Source organism: Nicotiana tabacum, chromosome 7, assembly GCF_000715075.1.
Source record: "Nicotiana tabacum cultivar K326 chromosome 7, ASM71507v2, whole genome shotgun sequence".
Taxonomy (NCBI): domain Eukaryota; kingdom Viridiplantae; phylum Streptophyta; class Magnoliopsida; order Solanales; family Solanaceae; genus Nicotiana; species Nicotiana tabacum.
In genome coordinates, this window is record NC_134086.1 from 164,371,609 (window position 1) to 164,395,634 (window position 24,026).

General features: G+C 37.1%; 2 protein-coding genes across 2 annotated transcripts; both read left to right on the forward strand.

Moving 5' to 3' along the window:
* The first annotated feature begins 1,339 nt into the window (after positions 1–1,339).
* LOC107799204 (pathogenesis-related leaf protein 4-like) lies at positions 1,340–2,070 on the forward strand. Its single transcript, XM_016622286.2, has one exon. The coding sequence runs from the start codon at positions 1,411–1,413 to the stop codon at positions 1,894–1,896; it is 486 nt and encodes a 161-aa protein (XP_016477772.1). The 5' UTR covers positions 1,340–1,410; the 3' UTR covers positions 1,897–2,070.
* A 4,509-nt stretch (positions 2,071–6,579) lies between these two features.
* On the forward strand, positions 6,580–7,309 carry LOC107799202 (basic form of pathogenesis-related protein 1). Its single transcript, NM_001425887.1, has one exon. It carries the CDS (start codon positions 6,594–6,596, stop codon positions 7,125–7,127), a length of 534 nt encoding a protein of 177 aa, NP_001412816.1. The 5' UTR covers positions 6,580–6,593; the 3' UTR covers positions 7,128–7,309.
* Positions 7,310–24,026: the final 16,717 nt, after the last annotated feature.

Consider the following 24,026-nt stretch of genomic DNA (forward strand, 5'->3'; position numbering starts at 1 on the left):
CTCACAACTCGAAGGTAATTGTGCCCCTGATACATTTTTGCTAGTAAGTTACAAAAAGTTGTTCAGACAGTGGAAGCATGTTAATTTCTTTGACTGTCTTGTGAACCAATTGGTCAACTGGTTTAAAGTTGCTCAAGCATTCTATACCTCTTTATTTCCCATTCCAAGAATGTTTTCTAATTTATTGATAAGGGTCTGGGAGACACTTTGAAGATGCATTATCAGCTGCCTCAGATTTGTAACTCCAGAGATAATTCAGGAAACAATGGTGGAAAATCACCCGCTGATGGCGTCGTTGAGTGTACCTTTTACCAGTCATGTAATCCCCTTTCTACTAGTTATTTTTCTTCTTCAATTGTTTGAAAAACTCAAACAAGGTAGACGTGAAAGACAAAGCAGTCTAATTTTCCATGGTAATAATTAGGGGTTACTTTACCCTTGCACGTTGCAACTGATGACTTTTGTGTCCAGAAGGCACTAATTTTTCTCGTCCTTTGCGTAATATGCTAATCAATTCCAAAGTTTACAGCGTGACTTTGGCATATATTATCTCCTTAATTTTTGGTTCTTACCATTAAAAAATCATTTTTATTCCTTTGTATAGACTAATTACTCCCATAATAGCACATTCAGTGTGTAGACTATAGTGTAGCTTATCTACATTCGGTCTTGGCACAAAATTAATAAGTGTGTGATATATGTTTCACGAAAACTATTACCAAATAACCATAGTTAATGAATATGCTTTCATACCTCAATTTGTCACTTAATCATGTTTGGCTTGGTATATTCCATCAAGTGTATCCTCATTCTTGTTTGAACTAATTCGTGCAAAACTACAAATTAAAAAAATCTCGATAGAAGAAAATAAGCTTTAGGCTATATACGCACCAAAAATATACAAAACATTATAATAGAATTGCAGTTTAACTAGTTTCTGCAGGTTAGTTATTATCATGTTTTTTCATGTTATATTTACCATAGATAGGTGCATAAGTTGTTTTTTTTCATAGTAGTGTACCAACATGGTAAACCCCAAAAATAATGTATGTTCCTCATTTTCTTTTGGTGGTAAAACGATGGGCGCCTCGCCTGTCTTTTTCAGTTGACAAAGGTTTCGATTTTGCTTAGCAAATGAAATATGTATATTAGGCATGTGAACCTCTATCTTTGTCAAGTCACGCAGAACGTTAAATACAATTTTCAATCCTATACTCTCATTTTTTTAATGGTGCTAATTTCTCAAAAGCCCATATTCACGGGCTAACCATAAGTTTTCTTCCCCAATTTTTTTCTACTTTTTGTCAAGAAGTGCCTATAAATACCAAACCATCTCACTTCTCCAACTCACAAACACAATCACCTTCTCCATTTCCACCAAATTTGCCTTCAAAAGCAAAGAAAAAGGAAATGGATATCTTAAAAACAACTTTTATTGTGTTCGTGGTTTTAGCCATGGCCCATTCTTCACTAGCCCAAAACACTCCCAAAGATATCGTTATTGTCCACAACAAAGCCCGTGCAGAAGTTGGTGTCCCTCTCCCACCATTAAAATGGAACGACACTCTTGCTTCCTATGCCCATGACTATGCCACCACAAAATTAGCTGAATGCAAATTAGTACATTCTGATGGACCCTATGGTGAAAATCTTGCCATGGGCTACGGCGAATTTTCGGCGGTCGACGCTGTTAACCTGTGGGTAGGAGAGAAACCAAACTATGAATATGCAACAAATTCTTGCAAAAGTGGGATGTGTGGGCATTATACTCAAGTAGTATGGCGTAACACACTTCAAGTTGGATGTGCTAGATTGAAATGCCAGAATGGTGAAGCATGGTTTGTGTCATGCAATTATTATCCCCCTGGAAATTACATTGGAGAACGTCCTTATTGATTAATATAATTAAAATGGTTTTAATATATTAATTTCATCCCATGCAAGTATATATGTTACGTTCCAATTTTCAACATGTAATAGGGGAGGTTGTCGTAGTCGTAGCTAGCCCTGCCATCGTCGATCAGTTTTGTGAAAAGCAAATAGGAATATAAAGACTAATTTTGGATATAATGACGATCTCTCTCTCTCTTTATATATATACATATATATGTGTGTGTACATTCTTAGGATGGATTGATACCTAGGGGCAGATGTAGAGTATGAGCAAGGTTTATCTGAATCCAGTATTTTTCTCCCGGAGTATAAATTTATATGTAAAAATTCATTAAAATTTCAACAAATGGTAGGTCTGAACCTATAACTTTAAAAATACAATGGGTTCAATGCTAAAAACCTTAAAAGTTGAACCCACAAAATCTAAATCCTGGATCCACCTCTGTTGATACCTATGTATATATACGGATATACATATGCTACAACATCATGCAACAAACTGAGATTGACGATAATACGTCATTCTATTGTCATCACGATGAGAGTCTAATTCTGGGTAATATAAAAGGTCGCAACCTGAAAATAGCTTATGCTGCAATATGAATAATTTGATATTCTGTTCCAATGTACTATAGCTAAAATTTATACATTATCTCTTTGAATTTACATTTATATGATAGTATTAATTAATATTACTACGTTCAATTCAGGTGTAACCTTAATAGTATTTGTTCATCAAACCATATGCATATAAATTGCACTATGCCCCAGGGGTTTTTATGGGGGTTTCTGTTACATTTCCTTACTCGAATTATTATAGAGAACTGAAAATTTCAAAGTGCAAAAAGTTGTTCATGGTTCGGTTTCAAAGTGAAAAAAATCAATAATTCATCATTCCCCTTTCCTATATGTCACATGATAAAGTAAAAGAAAGATTGCTGTAAGAAGATTTGATTTGAGTTATTCTGGTGACTAAAAACTGAAAGTTGCTAATTCACTTCTTCCAAACTGAATTGCATTAAGATTGAGAAATTGAATTCTGTGATATATTATTAGAACAATTACAATACTTTCCATTTGGCAACCAAATCTCCATTATTGTTTTGAAAGTGAATACAGATGTAAGGGAAAAAAGAGAGAATTGGAATGAAGAAAAGGGGTATCATGATTCGTTTGTGCCTATGAAATGCAGTGAGTCTAGCAGGGAAAACTTGTTGAAGCAAGTCTGTGGACATTGAGGATGTCTTAACAAATAAATGAACTATGTCATGGAGTGTCAACCTGTCAAACAACAATATCAGCACTGGTTATTTTCTCCTTCTTTTTGCATCAGATGTCTTCTCCAAAAATTTGCACTGAAATCACCCTGAGACTTTCTTTAGTAAAGGACAATTAAGAACTACAATCTTCTTGATCTTTGGCATTCCCATATCATCCACTATCAATTCTTTTAGACTACTACAATTTTCAATTTCGAGCACTTTAAGTTGAGGAAAACTATATACTCCAGAGCAATCCAGCCTTTTACACTTTAGCAGTAAAAGTTTCTGAGTTTCAAGATCTTCAATTTGAGTAGTCTATTCAATTTGAGTAGTTTTCATTGGATTTTCTACCATTGTAAATGCAGAAATAGTAAGTTTGATGATATTTGGAGGAAATGCTTCCACGTTGGGTAGTTTTTTCAGTGGTATGTGCTCAATATTCAGCTTGGTGAGATGATGATAGTCAGCAAGGTTCAATGTCTGTGCATAATATGTACTGCTGATCGCCCCTGTCACGCTTGTATACATTCTGTCATCAAAATTTCTGCATCCATCAATGCCCTCAATACCTCTTCTGAGATATATCTTATCTTCAATCTCCTTAAAGTGATGAATTTAGAGAAACAGCTTGGTTTCAAATTCTTGGATCGTACATTGTACAGTGTCTGGAGATTTACTGAATACACCTTAATCTGGAAGGGACAGATTTTTGTGCTTAAATCTGCGTGTGAGAGAAAATGAGGATGTGAAGTTAGTAGTATATCCAAGGAGGAGAAGTTCCTTTTAGTTTAATGTAACTTAAGTGGTTCATGTTGCTGGTTGATTCCCTAGTAACCACTGGTGAAACATACGATAAGAATGGACGTTGGGCCGGTGGGGATTGCCCAAGACCATATAAGGATACCAAGACGCCCAGGCCTGCAACTGGAGCGTGGACAATATAAATGGAGGCCCAACATCGGTAACAATAAATTGGGATGAACCTGGCTCTGATACCATGATAAGAATGGACCTTGGGCCTAACTCAACCCCAAAAGCTAGCTTATGAGGTAAGTATTTCCCAAGACCATATAAAGAGACCAAGACACCCATTCTCTACCGATGTGGGACACAACTCAACAACATAGGAGTGAAACATTGCAAAGCACGAATCAGGGAGCTTCAGAGTTTGAAGTGACATACTCGGTGACATGTTGAGGATGGAGAACAAGTCTACGTATTCTGGTACTAGTAGCACCAAAAATCTCTGTTGTCTACCTTCTGAAAAAGTTGCTCTCTTCAGATCATGAAATAGAAAACTTTTGATCCTTCCATCAAATCCTCTACTAGCAACCTGGATTAGATTCCGAGCCACCAAGTTGTTTAGGTAGTCTACACCAAAATCTGTTGCATCCATTCTCCTTTCAGTTCCTATAAATTTCTCAGCAACCCACATGTTGATCAATTCAGAAGAATTTATTTGTGTATCCTCAGGAAATTAAAGAGTCCAAAATAGATCAAAATCTTTGAGAATTTATCTTGATCATCTTGACCTATTTTCTTGCGTATCCCATTCCATTCAAGTTCTATTCTTTCTCAGGCACGCAACATATCTGCTGTCATTTCAAAAGGCTAAAGGCATACCATCACATCATCTTGGAGAATAGTGATCAGCTATTTCTGGATCTAAAGGTTACAATTTATGAAATGATTTTTCACCTCCAATGTATCTACCAATATTATTATTTCGTAAAGTAATAATAAGCCTACTGCCACTTTTACAGTTGTTGGGGAAGACAAGATTCAAAACCATCCCAAGTTCTAGTATTCCTAGTGTTATCCCATGAACTATTAAAATTGGTAAATGACCTTTTACAACGGTAAATTGGTAAATAACCTTTCGAGAAGATTGAAGTTGGGGTGCAACTTCAGTTCTTTCACCGTTAATATAAAAATTGTCTCATGCTAGTTTTAGGCCTTTTACTGAAGTTGCCTGGGCTTAATTAGACAAAATTAGAAGACTTTTTCTTTCTTTCTTTCTTTCTTTCTTTTCCATTCCATAAAATTGAAATGGGGCTAAAATAGACCCCATTTGGCGAAGAACTCGGGATCAACTATATATGAACATGATGTGATCTGATGGTGGCGTCTGAAAGTTGACCTATAGCCTGTTTGGTCAGAAGTACTTACTTTTAAAAGAGAACTTATGTTATAGTATTGATATATTTGATCAAGCTCTCAGGGAAAAAATGCTATTGATCGATAGTAGCAGAAGTTGTTTTTCAGACACCGAAAAATATAATTTTTCTCCAGAAGCACTTCCGGAACGTCGTTCAAGTACAATTTGCTTATCTAATATAATGAAAAAAATATTTTTTAAATTAATTAGTCAAATACTTCTTTCCAAAAATAATTTTTTTTTTGAAAAACACTTTTCGAAATTAACAAAATTTAAATGTTTGGCCAAGCAGGACGTTCACCTCCATATGTGACACAAAGAATAGAAATTATTACTAGTAGTTAGTTCAACTAGGAACTACAACTTCGAAGGATTGGACACTGTAGATCCTAAATGGTACACTCAAGTGTATTATTTAATGGCGGCTTTCCTATTTGTGGAAAAACTAGTTGCCACTTGAGAAATTATTTTATGGAGGCTGCGCTTAACTATAAGTTTGCAGTTTAAATAATAATAAAACTTTACAACGTCAAATTGGTGGAATCTTTGGTACGTGTTAACTATGTTAAAAGTAATTCGTACTTCGTAGAATAATTTCAAAAATTAGAATAGCGATTTTATCATCTAATCAACTATAGATCTAAGTCGAAAATATACCTTGAGTATAGATTTTTACTTACCAGCCTTTCATCTTCTTCCAGAAATAAGAGTGGAAATCAACGGTAGCAGATAACGTTGAGATATGATCTTGTAGTAATTGACACCTAACGGGACTGCTTTCCTTTAAAATATAGACGATAATATCAGTTATAAGGATGCTTTCACTTTCTAATTAAAGCATATTCTGATTCGGTTTTATAGAATTTGATAGAAGTTAGACAGCATCCCTCCAATTGAACAGGTTCGATTACTCAACTTCCCGTCTACTTAAACAAATTCAACTCTTTTCGCGTACTATATTTATGTTAAAATACACTGGTAATAATGTATAAAACTATATGTATGTATATAATATAACTTCATGATTTATCAAAGTTGGTCAAATTATGATCATGGCTATAATAGTTGTTCATCAATAGATAGAATTTTTTAATGGCGGCTTTTGTTTCTTTAACGAATATGATCTAACGTTCTTTGAATTAACGGAGCTATAATTTTATACTATTCTTTTCAAATATGGCTAAAGAGTTTGCTAACAAGTTGCAAACTTTGTAACTCAGCTATATTCTTCCCTATAAAAATCATCCTTACTATGCTTTGTTTCTCACCAAAACACAAAAATGGGATTCTTAACAACAATAGTTGCTTGTTTCATTACCTTTGCAATATTAATTCACTCATCCAAAGCTCAAAACTCCCCCCAAGATTATCTTAACCCTCACAATGCAGCTCGTAGACAAGTTGGTGTTGGCCCCATGACATGGGACAATAGGCTAGCAGCCTATGCCCAAAATTATGCCAATCAAAGAATTGGTGACTGCGGGATGATCCACTCTCATGGCCCTTACGGCGAAAACCTAGCCGCCGCCTTCCCTCAACTTAACGCTGCTGGTGCTGTAAAAATGTGGGTCGATGAGAAGCGTTTCTATGATTACAATTCAAATTCTTGTGTAGGAGGAGTATGTGGACACTATACTCAGGTGGTGTGGCGTAACTCAGTACGTCTCGGTTGTGCTAGGGTTCGAAGCAACAATGGTTGGTTTTTCATAACTTGCAATTATGATCCACCAGGTAATTTTATAGGACAACGTCCCTTTGGCGATCTTGAGGAGCAACCCTTTGATTCCAAATTGGAACTTCCAACTGATGTCTAATGAGTGCACGTACATGAACAAATTATCATGAATAAAGGAAAATAAAATGCAGTGCTATGCTATGTGATTTTAGCTTCCCAGTTGGATAATAATCTGATGGTGTAGTAACTGGCCGAGTGTTTGGACCCTACCTTGCATGTTGGTAGATGGAATCAGTTTATATATGAGTTTTCTGTTGGCTTATGTTATTTTTATTAAAATCTTATTCTAGTTTTACAGTTTTTTATTCGCACTATATGTGTATGGGTCCAAATTTGATCGACCACGACCTATGACGAGTACAACAAACGACCGGGTACCTTCGAATCGGCGTCCCAAGGGAAACGACCCTAGGGCGAAAGAAGAGACTGTATGACTCTTGTAGTAGTGTAAGCCCATTAGGGGACATTAAGAATATTCCGCCGAATACTAATTGTATTTTGTTTCTTACAATTCGGAAGGGTTTCTCTCTAGTATATAAAGGGGACAAAAAACCTTGTAAGTGGCGGTGGATACTCTGAGAAGCTTACTAATCTTGGATGAAAAGAAAAACTCTCTTCTCTTTATCTATTATTATTCTAGAGATTATTATCTTCAGCTACGATTTACCCCTTCATCTTTGATTGATTTGTTCAAAAAGGTTTTAACATCTTTTGAGTCAAACAATTTGGCGCCGTCTATGGGGATTTCTATAGCTGAAATCATAGTTCTCATCTAGATTTCTGAAGTGATAATTACTTTTCTTCAAACCTCATAAAAATCAACAATGGCGGGAAAGGAAGTGAAGCTAAAGGCGGTAGCAGATGTCTCGAATAATCTCCTGAACTCCCTCAACGAAGACGGCAGAGAAGACAATGAGAATACAACACCAAGCGCTACACCGGAGGGGAAGATCTCACCTCTTCCACACGGGGATCTAACGATCTTGCGCGAAAGGGGAGTCTCGACATCCACAGCAGGGGAAGCACCACCAACACTCAAAAGGTTACTAGAATAATGGTTAACGAGTGCTTGGAGCAACATGCTCGAGAAACCCACTCAAAGAGATGTCGAAGACGTGCCACCTACAGAAATCGCAGCTACGATCTGTCACACCTCCTTTTTGCCTACGCCCGCATGGGCGTAAAGGAGTTTTTCCAATTAAAGGACAAATCGAAATGGGATTTTATTTAAAGATTCAGAGTCGCTACTTGAGATATTTATGGTGTCCCAAGTCACCGGTTAAATCCCGAATCGAGGAAAAGATCGACTCTGTATTACAGTCCGCGAACCAGAAATCCGAGTAAGGAATTCTGTTAACCCGGGAGAAGGTGTTGGGCATTCCCAAGTTCCGTGGTTCTAGCACGATCGCTCAACTGTCATATTCGGCTTATTTATCTGATTTTAATACATGTTGAACCTATGTGCAAATTTTAACTTTTTACCGCTTTATTATTATTTTAAAAGAGAATTGCAACGTCGTAAAAGCGCGTCTCGAACCACGTCACATCAATGTACCCGTGGTTGTTGACACATCTTGACTCCGTTGAGAATTGGATTTGGATCACATAAATGTGCACCCGAGTTTAGGGAGGTAGTGTTATTAAAATACGTGCCTAAAGAGACTAACACATTATTATTTTGGGGAAGGCCGTAAAATTCACTAAACGGCCCGTCCCGAATTCTAAATGTTTTATTTTACCCATTTATTGAGGGCCCCGCAAAGTTGCATTTTTATTTGGCGAGGCTCATCTCATTTTTATTCAAGGATATCCTAAAGCGACTATGATTTTCTATTTATTTGTCTCTAAGAATAAAGAAAAATCCTAATCAATTAGCATTAAAAGTTCGGGCTTCAAGTTCAAGTCCGGGTCCAAACAAAAGGAAACACCTTCTAGTTTGAACCCGCTACCTAACTTAAGATCTGCCGCCTGCCGTTGTAAATATTAACAAACCAGCTACCATTTCGATCCAGTTCAACTTTAGCTTTATTAGATGAATTGGACTATTGGAATTAACTATGTGTAATACAAAGCCATTTTTTGAACTCTTTTTACGACTTGTTGAAAAATGCATCAATGCTTAAAAACTGATATCAGGCTAACATTAATCACTAATATTTGAGAACTAACATTAGTTACTAACATTATTTACATTGCTATTTAAAATGATGTTATTTACTCAAGTGAACTCACAATTTCAGAATTAGACCTATTAAACCAACATGTTGATTTCCATAAACTATTTGAACCTGTTTTGTGACATAAACTATTTGAAACTATTTCACGACTACTGAAAAATTAAATACAGTATATTTCATAACTAGTAATCACCAACTAAGATTAATTACAATTGATATTCACATATTTGTAGAAATAGATTCAATCAGTCCAGTTTATGCATTCCAAAGTCATTCTAATACATACTATGAAATATCAAGTGAACTACTGCTTATACATTAAATTAAACACAAAGAAACAGGGAAAATTCAGAAATCCATTCCAACAACTCTTTACTTCCTTTCCATTAAATTTGAGAGCTTTAGAATGTGTACCTGGATAATGGAAATACAAGAAGATGAAGGAGCAGTCAGCAACAGTAATAACACAGTAATACAACAACAACCCAACAACAGCGATTCAAACCAAACTCGAAGCCGAGAAAGATTTGAAGAAAACCAAACAGGCTTGATAAAACAGCCCCAAAATAATACCAAAACTCAAGTTTGAACACAGGGACTGAAATGCAAGCAACCAACTCTTCTTTTTAAGGTAACAATGACCCTTCCTCACTCTCCAAAATTAAAATGCTTGATGGCTTTTGAACTCTCTCTGAACTGATAAAAAATGCTCTTAAGAATTCTCAAAATGTTGTCTAAGAACTCTTCAGACTCTCTTTCAATGCTTTTAGAAATATTCCCCAAACTCTCAACACTCTGTTTTTGTATTCAAGCTTTTAACTCTCTTTTTTACTCTTCTGCCCGTTCCCCCCCTCCTTTTATGTCTCTACTCATCTCTATATTTAAACCCAAACTCTTCAACCTTTTTCAGCCCTCCTCCTTTCTTTACAGCTGTAAGAAGGATCTTTTATTATTAACCCTAAGTTTCTTTTGCTTTCCAGCTTTTTAATATTCCTCCCCATGTGAACCCTTTTAGCTTTTTCATTATTATTCCCCTCTTTTTACTTTCCAGCCCCTTTTTCCTTTATTTACATCACTATGTCTTGTTCCCCACTACTCTTAAACAAATACAATAGTTTAATGATCCATTAGTACCTTACTGACAGCCATTCAAACTAAAGCATTTTTCAAGTTTTGACACCCCAAATTACCCTTGTGATGCCCTGAACAACTATTCTATCTCAAACCCCTGCGACCACATCAGCTATAACCAATTCTTAAATAAGAAACCTAATCACTGATTAACCTAAACTAACCCTTAATTAATGACTGAAAACAAATGAACTGACTCTAAACCAATAAACACATCAGCTATAACCAATTCAAACTTATCAAAATTAGTTAACGAATCAAGCTAGAAACTTAGTTTAGATCAAATATCATCAGAATGAAACCAATGATTCCGGGCAACATATATTGAACTATTAAGTTCAGATTGATTTACACAGATACAGTGAATAAGCTAACCAATTCTAACCTAAACAAGAACAAATGAACACTGAACGAAACAAACTGAACTCCTATGAAAAAACATGGTGAATAACAATGAGAAAGGGAAATTGGAACAATTTGAAACAAATGGTACCAACAGGCTTATTTCAACACAAAATTAGAACAGAAAAGAAACAGGAGGGTAAACCTACTGGAATAAACCAAAAATTTAACTATTATCATGTTAATCTAACATTTAAGCATAACAGACTAATCGACGACACTTATTCAATCGATTACACAAATTATAACCTATAACAATCGACAACAAACAGAAGCAATGATAAAATTGGACCAAATAAAAGGTCTGATGGAGAAAGAAAAGAGTAATTGATAAAAGATGAATTTGAACTCATATTAAAAAAACAAACAACAAAACATGAAAAACAAACAGAGAAACAGAAGAAATACCTCCGAACTCAGACCTATCTCTCACTCGCTCTGCTCGTAAATCCGACTTGAGCCTTTTGGAGTAAAAACGGACTTTAATCGAGTGTTCTCAACTGAGAACACTCGACTAAAGTCGATTAGAACCCCCAATTTTTCCTCGGACTGCCTCTGGGTTTGGTGTTAGGGTTTGTTTGTTCGATTTGGGATTTGAATAGTTCCGATGAGATTCGAACGAAACTGGGGTGTGATTTGGGACTGGGGAGGTCTAGTTGTCAACGGGTATAAGTTTGGGGCGATTGGGTAAACTAGGTTTTTTGGTCGGATTTTTCGATCTAAGATTCAAAGAGCTCTGTCATGATTCGAGGTTAAAGGGGTATGGATTCGGAAAGAGGAAGGCATGGAGGTTCAGCGGTGTTATTTGGGTGGCCGACGACATCGTTGCCGTCGGGTTTCAGGCGAAGGTGTGGGGTGGTGGCTCTAGGGTTTCGAGGGGTCGTTTGGTCTGTGGTTTGGGAGACGAAGAAGAGGGGTCGGGAAATGAGGGGTCGGGAAATGAGGGGGTAAGGGGTTTAGGAGTTTGGTATATTGAGATGGTGAGATTAATGTGGTCCGTTGGATCAATGAAGATTGACGGTCCAGATTAGATCGGAAGGGGGCAAACTGGGCTGGTGATTGGACCGGGTAAGGGGGTGAAATTTGGGCCTGGTTTTGGTCAAAATAAAACGGCCCAGTTCCGATTTCTTTGGATTTTTCATTTCTTCCTTTTCTTTTAACTTCTTTTTAATTCCTAATTACCAAAAATTAAATTCCAAAAAATCTTAAATTAAATTATAGAACTTAAATTAACTTGTTAAAAATACAAATTAACTTCTATTACAACTATTAACACAATTAAACATCAATTACAAACAAAATCACACAATTGGACTAAAATACATATTTTTTGTGATTTTCGTTCTTTTAAAAACCAAATATGGTTCAATTAATTCCTAATTGCACAATTAAATCCTAAATGTGCATGCAACATATATTTTGTATTTTTCCTTTAATAAAATGAAAACAAACATGTACAGACAAATACAGATAATTAACAACATGCCACAAAAAAAACTCTCAAAATTTCGTATAAAGGAAAAATTATTTTATCTTGATTTCTTTTGGAGTAGTTCTTTGTGAAGCAAAAATCACGTGCTCACAGCTGCCCCTCTTTGTCCGAAAATACAAAGAGTTTCCGTGCAAAGATAAAGTGAGTGGATACGAGCAATTTTTGCCCGTTCGGCTACTCCGTGTGAAGCATATTTGAAAGATTTGACCGAACCTCTGCTTCAAAGGTTTCCTACATATCTTTGGCTAAAAAGGAATCATGTCAATGTAGTTCGGGAAGTTTTGGTAGTTGGGACTACCATGAAGCTGTGGTTTTACTGTTACTGCTGTTGCTGCTGCTACTACTGCTTACTGACCTCCTTATTACACCTTGATAAAAAATAAAGAAGTTATACTAAGCTATGATTTATGAATTACAAAGATTTATTCTCAAACTTGGTCATGTGACTGTTGTTGCCTTGTTGCCTCGCTGTCTTGTTGCCTTATGTTTCCTATGATGTTTCTTTACTTCTGACTTGACTTGTATTCTCTCTTGATTGCCGAACTCGAACTGCTTATTTCGTTCTTGTGAACTTCGAATTATTTTTCCTTCGAAGCTTGAACTGCCTTCTTCTGACTAGTGTTGCCTTCCTTCCGACTTCTGAACTTTAATTTATGCTGGGGATTTTTTTTGTTGTAACCCTCCGCTTTACTGACTTCAAACTTCAATGTATTCCTCTTTTATACGGGCGGGCTCCCAACTTCCAAACTTGAAATGTATTCCTCTGTTATATGGGCGGGCTCCCAACTTCAAGACTTGAAAATAAAACGTCATTCCTCTCTTTAGCCGGGCTCCTGACTTCAACAACAACTTAAAAATAAAACATCATTCCTCTCTTCAGGCGGGCTCCTGACTTCAACAACAACTTTGAAAATAAAACGCCATTCCTCTCTTCAGGCGGGCTCCTGACTTCAACAACAACTTCGAAAATAAAACTCCATTCCTCTCTTCAGGCGGGCTCCTGACTTCAACCAACAACTGATAAAACAAAATGCCATTCCTCTCTTCAGGCGGGCTCCTGACTTCGACAACAACTTCGAAAATAAAACGCCATTCCTCTCTTCAGGCGGGCTCCTGACTTCAACAACAACTTCGAAAATAAAACGTCATTCCTCTCTTTAGGCGGGCTCCTGACTTCAACAACAACTTAGAAAATAAAATGCCATTCCTCTCTTCAGGCGGGCTCCTGACTTCGACAACAACTTTAGAAATGTAACGCCATTCCGATTTCCAGGCGGGCTCCTGATTTCTGAAACTTGGTCCACCTTCTTCTTGAAACTGCTCTTCTTTGACTTGTTCTCCCTCGTTCCTCCAGGTGAACGCCTGATTACCAATGCTTGTGCCAATCTTCCTTGAAACCTGATTTGTTTTCCCTTGTTCTCCAGAACCATTTTCCTTCTAACTTGAATTATCTTTCTTCAGAACTGCTTCCCTCAAAACTTGTATTGTCTTCCTTCTTCAAAACTACTTTCCTCAAAACTGGTGTTTCATTCCTCCGCAAATTGCTGGGATAACATTGTTTTTTTTTTCAAAATATGTTATCTTTCTCCCGAAATTGCTTTCTTTAAAACTTGTTTTGCCTTCTTCCGTAAATTGCTGGGGATACCACTTTTCTCCAAACTTGTGTTATTTTCCTTCCTCCCCAAGTGGGTACCTGACTTCCAGAAAATTTTCAAAATGAAAGAAAATTTTCTACCCCAGTTTGACAATCTTTCTTGTGGCATGTCTTTCTGTCATCAATTACATTTCCTATCCCTGCTTAAAATTAAAGAGAATTTTTTAGTTTAAAACGTGGTGGTTGGTTGTGATACTCCTGCTAGTGCTGTATTCTGGGCCGGGCCCGGGCCTTCGTGGGCCAAACGGGCCGGGCTTCGTGGGCCTGGGCTTCGTGGGCCTGGGCTCTAGCGGTCCCGGGCCTGGCAGTCCCGGGCTTCGTGGGCTAAATGGGTGGAACCGGCCCGTGACGGGCCTAAGCCCACATGGTCCTGTGCTTAACGGGCCGGGCTCGTGGGCTTCGCGGGCCTAGCGGTTTTTTTTAAGGCAATTTCTTGTTAGTATCATGGAACTATTAAAAATATATATGTAGTATATATGTAGATCTAATTATTAAAGTGCTTGACGAAAAAGAAAAATAATAAAACAATAGTAAAACACTAAATTGTCATGCATAATATATTGTCTTGTAGTATATATATTGTATCTTATGTATATATATTCTCTTATATATTTTCTTGTAGTATATATATTGTATCTTATGTATATATATTCGCATAATATATTGTCTTGTAGTATATATATTGTATCTTATGTATATATATTCTCTTATATATTTTCTTGTAGTATATATATTGTATCTTATGTATATATATTCGCATAATATATTTTCTTGTAGTATATATATTGTATCTTATGTATATATATTCTCTTATATATTTTCTTGTAGTATATATATTGTATCTTATGTATATATATTCGCATAATATATTTTCTTGTAGTATATATATTGTATCTTATGTATATATATTCTCTTATATATTTTCTTGTAGTATATATATTGTATCTTATGTATATATATTCGCATAATATATTATCTTGTAGTATATATATTGTATCTTATGTATATATATTCTCTTATATATTTTCTTGTAGTATATATATTGTATCTTATGTATATATATTCGCATAATATATTGTCTTGTAGTATATATATTGTATCTTATGTATATATATTCGCATAATATATTTTCTTGTAGTATATATATTGTATCTTATGTATATATATTCGCATAATATATTTTCTTGTAGTATATATATTGTATCTTATGTATATATATTCGCATAATATATTGTCTTGTAGTATATATATTGTATCTTATGTATATATATTCTCTTATATATTTTCTTGTAGTATATATATATTGTATCTTATGTATATATTGTAGCTTATAAATAATTCTAAGTAAAGACAAAGAAATATTGCGAAAAGATATTCAAGGGTAGAAGCAATAAATTTTATTACCAAAAATGGCATATCTTTCTTAGTCATCCTTCCCCCAATGGAATGAGCACAACAAGGTACTAATACCACCATTAGAAGGAAAAAAACTAAGGAAGATGTGCCAAAATACAAGTTACATATTAGTCTATGTATTATCTCTAACAAATCTCATAAATCCTTCAAGGTTCGGAGGAGGTTGCGTTGGTGGTGGTGGAAAAGAAGCTTGTTCATCACCACTTCCGGGCGAAGCCAAATCCTCCGCAAGTTCCGCTATCATTTCTTCATAAGCTTCATCTATCGCCAGTTGTGCTGCAATTCCAAAGTTTCTTCTTTCCGAGCGGATCCAATCTCTAAACAGTACTGATTTTTCCAAGCTATCCCTCATAGACGCTCTATGATCACCTATTTGCAGTCTTGCTTGACTGAAAGCGCTCTTTGATGCAACAGTTGAAGCTTGAATTGATAAAATATCCCGAGCCATCCTTGCAAGAACCGGAAAATATTTTTCCCTTGCCTTCCACCATTCCAAAAGATCAAAAGAGCCGTCTGGATTCTCCTTTTCAAGTCCCTGAGACAAATAAACTTGAAGCTCATTTAGATGTGAAGTTTCATCATAATTATCACCTTGAGAACCCCTGAACTCCGTCCAAGATTTAAGAGCTTTTAAGCCCGCAACTCTTTTAGACGATTGTGAGCTAGACGAAGTAGGGGTTGGAATAATTGGCCTAGCATGCTCTAAGGCAAGTTGATAAGCATTATAAACTGTTTGAGCATTAATTTTAATTGAAGCTTTTGCATCTGCAAGTGTAGCAATTTCCTCATTTGAAAGATCTAAAGCCTTATAAATATTTGAATACCAAAAATGAGGACCTCCCAATTTCATTGTAGGATTTAGCATTGCAGCAAGACCATAAATAAGAGGGATAGGAAAAAAATATTTTTTAAACTTTTGTTTCATTTCATTTATAGCAAGTTCATAAATGTCCCCACCCTCACCAAATTCAACAAACAAATCAGATAGTGCTGCAATATAAACTAAACAGTTTGAAATAGTAGGATAATATTGCCCAGAAAATGCATTTGTAGCAATTTAAAAATGTTCTAAAAAATCTAAAAGAATTTTAACATTCGTCCAATCTTGAGTAGTAAGCATTTCATCATCATCCTCACCACCTACCCGAGAATTAAACATTGCATTAATTGGGTTTCTATATTCATATGCAACTACTAAACTTTCGTACATACAATTCCATCTAGTCGGGCAAGGTTTAGGAACCTTTCTTTCTCTAAGGCCATATTCATCACATTTTTTAAAATACTCTCTAAGTCTACTTCTACGGTTTGAATAAAAAAGCCAATTAAGAGCCATTCTAACCTTTTCAATTTCTATGTTTAAAATTCGCATACCATCACCGACAATTAAATGATAAATATGACAAATACATCTAACATGGAAAATATTAGTAAATGCAGGATTTAGTGTTGTTGTAAGCATGCCTATAGCACTAGTGTTACTAGAAGCATTATCCATAGAAATTGCCATTATTTTATCGCTAAAGCAAAAATATCTACAAATATCTGCAACAGTGTTAGCTATAAACTTACCTGTGTGACGCGAATTAATTATTCTATATGCAATTATGCATTTTTGCATTATCCATTCCTCATCTATCCAATGACTTGTAACAGTTAGATAATCACAATCATTACCACTTCTACCAATATCAGTAGTAATAGAAATCCGATTAGGTATATGAGTAAATAAATACCGCAAATATTGTTCATATTCATGTTTGAATTTATAAATATCACTCTTAACTGTTGCGCGAGGCCAACCTTTATAAGTAGGATTAAAAACTCTTCTAATATAATGAACCCAATTAGGATTAGAAGCAAAAGTATAAGGTAAACACATAACAGTAATCATCTTTGCTAATTCTTCACGATCTCTATTTGGATCGTAATATAAAATACCTCCGGTGACAGTGTTAATTCCTGGTTGAACTAGATTTGAACCTGTACTAGGGTTAACCGCAGAATCTACACTTGTCCCCTCTAGCTGCGCTTTCATTTGAAAAAATCTAGCCTTATCTCTAGGGTGTGTTTTTATGTGCCTAGTCAAACTACCCGTGCCGCTACGGTCTCCAGTATATTTATGCGACATTAATTTCCCACAAGTTTTACAGTTAGCCTTATTTTGTTCTCTTACTTGAGTAAAAAAATTCCAAACTAATAATGTTTCTAGGCGTTTAGCAGGTTCTCTATTAAAAGTAGGAGTTTCTACAGGTGGGTCGACCGGTGCATCAGTTGGGTTATTAAGAGGACTAGTAGGTGTATCATCTAAATCCGGTGCTTGGGTTTCATCATCATCCTCATTTTCCTCAATATTTTCTAAGATGGTTTCATTAGGATAAAGAGCATTCATAATTTCATCATCTAATCTTTCACCTGGTGCAACATTATAGTAAAATTCACTATCGGTAAATTGAAAACAAGGGTGATCACTATCAAGAATTAAAGAAGGAGGAGGACGTCTAGGTTGACGACTACTTTCAACTTGCTTATCTTTTCTAGGTCGGGGAGCCGGGGGAAGGGTAGTTGGTTGGCCACTACTTTCACCGGTTTTATCTTTTCCTTTACCAAACATTTTTTTCAAAGAAAATGCCATATTAATTATAATTATGCAATCTAAACCACACAAAAATATATTCTTAAAACGTAAGAGTTGAAACGAGTTTACTGGATTGCCGAACAACTTCTTGAAAATTGAAAATCGTTGAACACTTGAAAACTTCAATGCAACAACTTCACAATTTTTCACGAAATTTCAACAATAGATTAAGAAATTGTAGTAGAGAGATTGAGAGAGATTGAGAAATATTGATGAATTGGTGAATAAAAATGAAAGAATGAGGGGGTATTTATAGTTGAGAAATGAGGAAAAGTGTAATTATATAAAGTTTGGGGTTAAAATAAAGTTTGGGGGCCAAATAACCATTTTCTAAACTACCAAACGGTCAAAAAAAGCCCCAAACGGCTACTTTTTAAATATGGCCGTTGGGTTGTTTTTTTTAAATTTTTTTTTTAAAATTATAGCCTTTAGGCCCGCCAGCCAGTCCCGGGCTAAACGGTCCCGGGCTCGTGGGCTTACCAAACAAGACCAGCCCGCCACGGGCTTAAAAAGACCACCAGGACCAGCCCACCGGGACCGGCCCACCAGGCCCGTAAGGCCCGTTAAGACCGCGGGCCCGGTCCGGACCGGTTCGGGACCGGCCCACAGTGCAGCATTAACTCCTGCTGGGGATGATGTTCCTTTTTTTTTCCATGCTATGCGTTGTCTGACCATCTTGAAACTTGGCTGATACCTTCCGACCTTCTTAACGATTCCTTATTCACAAACCTCTCAACCATTTTACCAGTCTTCTTATCTAACCCCATGTATTTTCCATGACAGCTGATTTCACTTGAAGATCTTGCATGTTTATTGATTAACCACTTTCTCAATTGTCTGTGTTACTGAAATACCTTTTTCCCATGCAGACCCAATATCTTCTTTTGTGGTACTATTCGTGAACTGGCATTTCCCCAACCTTTGAGTCTCCTATGAATTTCCAAATTATGTCCATCGTTCTCCGCGTTGTTCTTTCTTGATTTTTCCACTGGCCTTGGCTTTATAACCTTCGATTTTTGCTGGGGATATCCTTCTTGACACTGGTCCACCCTTTTGTCAATCTCATCCTCGAATATACCCTTGGTTCAATCACCCTGGCCCTCCTTTTGTTGCACTGTCCCTGAATTGATATGGACCAATCTTGGGGTATTTTGCGCGAACCTCAAAGCATGTTGACTATTACCAGCTCATTGCGCTTGTTCTTTCCTGACTTATACCACTTTGATGTCCTAGTCAGATCTCGTCTTGCATAATTGGAAAGCTGATGGTAAATTTTGAAATCATTTCTCACTTGTTCTGACCAAAGAGACTCAAGAAGAGGAAATGGCAAAGGTAAAAGGAACGGAGTAAAAGACAAAAGAAAGAGATGACTCCTAACAAAAAAAACTACAAAGTAAAACCTATCAGATGTGGATACCAACTCTATTAGCCATGACATGTACATGTGGCCTATCCTCCATCGTTAATCGCCTTTCACAATCTTCGTCTGATTCTTTCCTATCTGATTTTCAATCTTTATTCGACTTGTAGTGCCCGAAGGGTTTTCACTATCAAGCCTCTCTCATTTTGGCTTTTCTCTTAACTTATAGCCGCCTCAAGGTTCCCGTGAAGGTTTTCACCGATAAGACTCTCTCATTTTATTACTTTTCTGCCGGGGATCAGAGTTTTATTCTCGACTTCCATTTGCATGACTTGGCATCTTTCAAAGACTGGTCAAAAGGTCTTTCTTTGGACCGTAACGTGGGATTTTGGATAGGGCTAGAAAGAAAGGGTATTAGCGGCTCAAAATGAATCAATTTGGGTTCAAAATTTACAACCTTCGGAACCCGATTTCTTTACATTAAACACAACTCTGCCCCAGTTTCTTGCTTGGGGATTTTTGATTTTTTGTTACACTATGACCAAGCCGTGAAGCGCCTACGTATCCTCTTTGAGGAATCAGGTCAAACATAGTTCCCAATTCCTTTTTTGTTTTCCTTTTCACTTATTTATTATTTTCTTTTCTTTTTCTTTTTCTTTTCTTTTCTCATTTCTCCTTTCTCCTTTCTCTTTTGTTGTTTTGTTGTTTCTGTTGTTTTCTTTTCCTTTTTTCTTCTTTTCTTTATCTTCCATGCTTGTGTTTTCTAATCTTTGCTACTGATTCCGAACGAGGGGTATGAAAGAAAACCAATAAGGCTCAAAGGGTTAGCGAAGGATAAAATGTTTAGATAGAAGAATAAAATGCCTTCGTCATTCCAATCTTCAAAACATGCCAAACACAAACAACACAATTAAACATTCGCCACATCTTATGATTGTGCCTGACTTGATAACCATATCCACACATTCGCCTTATCATTTGTCATTTTTAAAGCACCGTTGGGCAACACTCTCACTTTCGTTACCACGAACGACCCCCTTGTCAATATGGCTAACTTGCTTTTATGATTTTCTTTATGTTTTACTTGCTCCAGTTTCACGCGGCTCGGGCTTCAAATGATCTCAAGCTGTTCCTATTTCCCTTAAGTGTCTCGATCATCTCCCAATGGCTTTATAATTAACTTTTAAGATTAGGCCTATACTGTGCGCGCATGTCATGTCACTAGAATCGACGTTTGAACAAAAGAAAACACAAAAGGATAAAAAAGAACTAAACAAAGAAGATGACTGGAGGTAACAAAAGACCAGAATTTGGATTAGACAATCGGTGAAACGGTTCGCACAACAAGACAAGTAAAGCAACTAGAGTACAATCTTGGAACAAACCTAAAACAAACCTGGACAAAACTAAACAAACCGCTATGACAAAATGGAAGGATAAGAGGGTTTGACATAAGACAATATTCGTATCACAACCCTAGAATAACCCGGATAACATAAACGACAACAAAATTATCCACCAAAAGCTCTACTCCGGCTGACCAAGGAATGGAGCGTCTTCCCAATTACCAAGCACGACATCTTAGCCACTGAGCTTCGCATCAATATTGCCAAGATCACTATCCGCTTCAACATCTTCAGCTTTAGTCAATATCTGAAGAGGGTTCACATGCTCTTTATTACTGTCGTCGATCGCAATCACTCCTTCGTGAATCATTCTTTATATTTTCCTTTTCAACGAACGACAACTCTCAATGCTATGCCCTGGGACATTGGAGTGGTATGTGCATCGTGCAGTAGGATCAAAGCTTCTTGCACGTGGATCTGGAGTATATCCGGGGAGCGGCTCAATCAGGCCAGCATGCTTTAGCCTTTCAAACAGGCTTGCATAAGATTCTCCGATAGGGGTGAGAGCCTTTTCTCGTTTCAGCGACCTCTCGTTCCTAAATGTCCTGATTTGGCCTAAAACCTGATCTAGGGGGTTTTTAGTATGCTCATGGGGGTGGATAGGCATTTTGTGGAGCTGGGTACTTGGAAAGTGAAGCATGTCTTTGGGAGTCCCGTGGAGAGAAGTAGCGTTGGGGAGGGGAGTAGCGTTGGGAAAATATAGTTGGACGACGAGTGATGGAGCTACTCGGGTGGTTGGAAAAGCTATCATAAGTGGGTATATATGGAGAGTATGGAGGATCATCCGTTACTGTGTTAGGTGTTTGGGTAAGGACAGAGTTCAGGAAGCTAGGCAGTGGCGGGGGTGGTGCTTTCCCAGTCATCCATGCCCGATACATATCTGCCACATGCTGTCTCAACATTTTTACCTCTTCTACCAACCCGTAGTCCAGTTCAACCAGCTATTTTCGGGCATCGATACCAACCCACTCAGTTCTGTTGTTCTCTGCCATTGTTTTTTGCCTTTGTGTTGCAGGGAAGCGTTACTTTAGAACCACAACCAACCACCTTTCTGGAGATTGAAAGAGAACAAAATGGGAGCAACCTGTTAGCGTTAGGGTTTTCAACAGATAGGAAAACACACATTGAAGATGCAATGCAACTAGGCAGTTAACCCTTTCTATCATGCATTTGCTTCAGTTACGTGCGTCATTCCGGTTTCTTATAATTGTGCTCCTTTTGAATGCCTTCCTTTATTTTCTTTGTTTTTTCATTTTTTCTCTTTTCTCTCTCTCTATATATATATATATATATTTTTTTGAGATGGTGGTCGAATCTTATGTGGATTGCCTACGTATCATGTCCCCGCATGAATCAGACCGTGCGTAGTTCTGACCACAAGTGCAAAAAATAAAGACACCATTTTTGGATTTTTCAATCTTCATTAGCAAAACGTTCTATTACAAGGCAAAATATTTTTGAAAGGAAACTGACAGACTTGATACAGACTACAGACTTTATGCAAAAAGGGAAATACAAACTCCAACGGACAACAAACTCTGAAGACAAGGAACATACAAACTTCAAACTGTGAATGTCTCAGAGTTTTGAATTTTGGCGCCCGCTGGGCATCGTTCGGCCTCGCCACGGGCTTTGGTGCAAGGCCCTTTTGCAGATCTTTCAAATCTTCCATGACCTGGTGGACATAAATCATTATTGAAGCAAAGAAGGTAGTACGGGACATATCCTCACAAGCTAGGCACTTTATGGTGCTGTAGTGCCCGATATCGTCGATTCTTCCCTTGATTCTGTCCCTTTCCATAAGCAATCGCTCTATTTGTTGATTCCGCGTCCACAGCACTTGAGTGTTGTAAAAGAGTTGATCCTGAAACTCATTCATCTGTTTCTCCATTCGGGCCATCAGATCATAGCAGCGCTTCCTATCTGTTCTGGCATATCGGGCTTGTCTGAAGATCCGCTCTTTGAGAATGGATATTGTTTCTCTCAATATAGTGATGTTCCCTTCGTAGTCCCTCTTTATTTGCCGCATATGCTTTGCTCGCGCTTCTGTACCCCTTGCCCATTTGGCTCGGATTCTCGCCACGCTAGCTTCCGATCTTTCTAAACCTTTTTGGCATTCGGTGATTTGATTTTTTAGCCCATTTATCAACCTTTCGTCCGACCGACTCCTTTGTTGGTTGTCAACATCTTTTCGTATTTGTCGGATTTGGGCCTTCAGTGCCCCATTTTCTATCTTTTTGGGGAAACACCACAATGCCCAAGAATGCTACGATGAAGGCGAACCGCCTATGTTCATTCCATTTTGTCCGATTCCCTTTGCTGCAAACTCCGCTTTTTAGATCGTCGAACCCTCCTATATGCCCATACCTTTGGTATATGAACTGCAGAGTAGAAAAACCCCTATCCAACTTAGAGTACGGGACTCCCTTGCTTATCTTCAATAGATCCATGAACTTGTGCACATTGACAGCTCTTGGAGCAATCAGATATTTGTGTCTTAGCCCCTCAGTAATGTCCATATAACCTGCTACCTCTTCTAAGGTTGGGGTGAGTTCAAATTCTGATAAGTGGAATAAATTGTGGGCCGGGTCCCAAAATGTAACCAAAGACTTTATGATGTCACATCTGGGTCTGACATTTAACAAACTGGTGAGACCTTCCAGATGTAGTTTGATCTTATCTCGCTCTGATTTTTCCAAATCCTCCCGCCACAAGCGCAACTCTAAAGGTATCTTGCTCCTAACTGTTACCGACAGACTTGGACCCGTGCTCATTCTGCATGTTTGTTTGGGGTGATTAAGACTCATTGGACTCAAAGAAAGAATAAACTAAAATTGACACACCTTTAAATAAAACTCCGGTCTTGATAATACGACCTTTCAGCACTTCGAAGAGGATTTAAAGGCTGTGTCAAACAAAAACCTTGAAAATGACCAAAGGTGGCTGTTCTCGCAAAAACAGCCTTCTAGCGTCTTTTAGGGACATTCAGCTATTTTTTACAAGAATGGCATCACCTGACTTATTTATGACGAAAGATTTAAAATTTTGACACATTTTTTTGGCTATTTTTGCAAAAGGGAGAGGTTGGACCCGATGAGGGTTGCCTACGTATCTCACGCCCTGTGAGAATCAAACCAGCGTAGTTCGGGCCGATAAAATAAACTATTTTTGAAAACAAGATTCTTTTTCCCTTTTTATTTTATTTTATTGGATTGGCAGATAAAACAAACTATATTTGTGAACAAAAACCTCTTTTTTCACTTTCTCAAAAATTTGGTAGAGTTTCGACACTATTTTCAAAA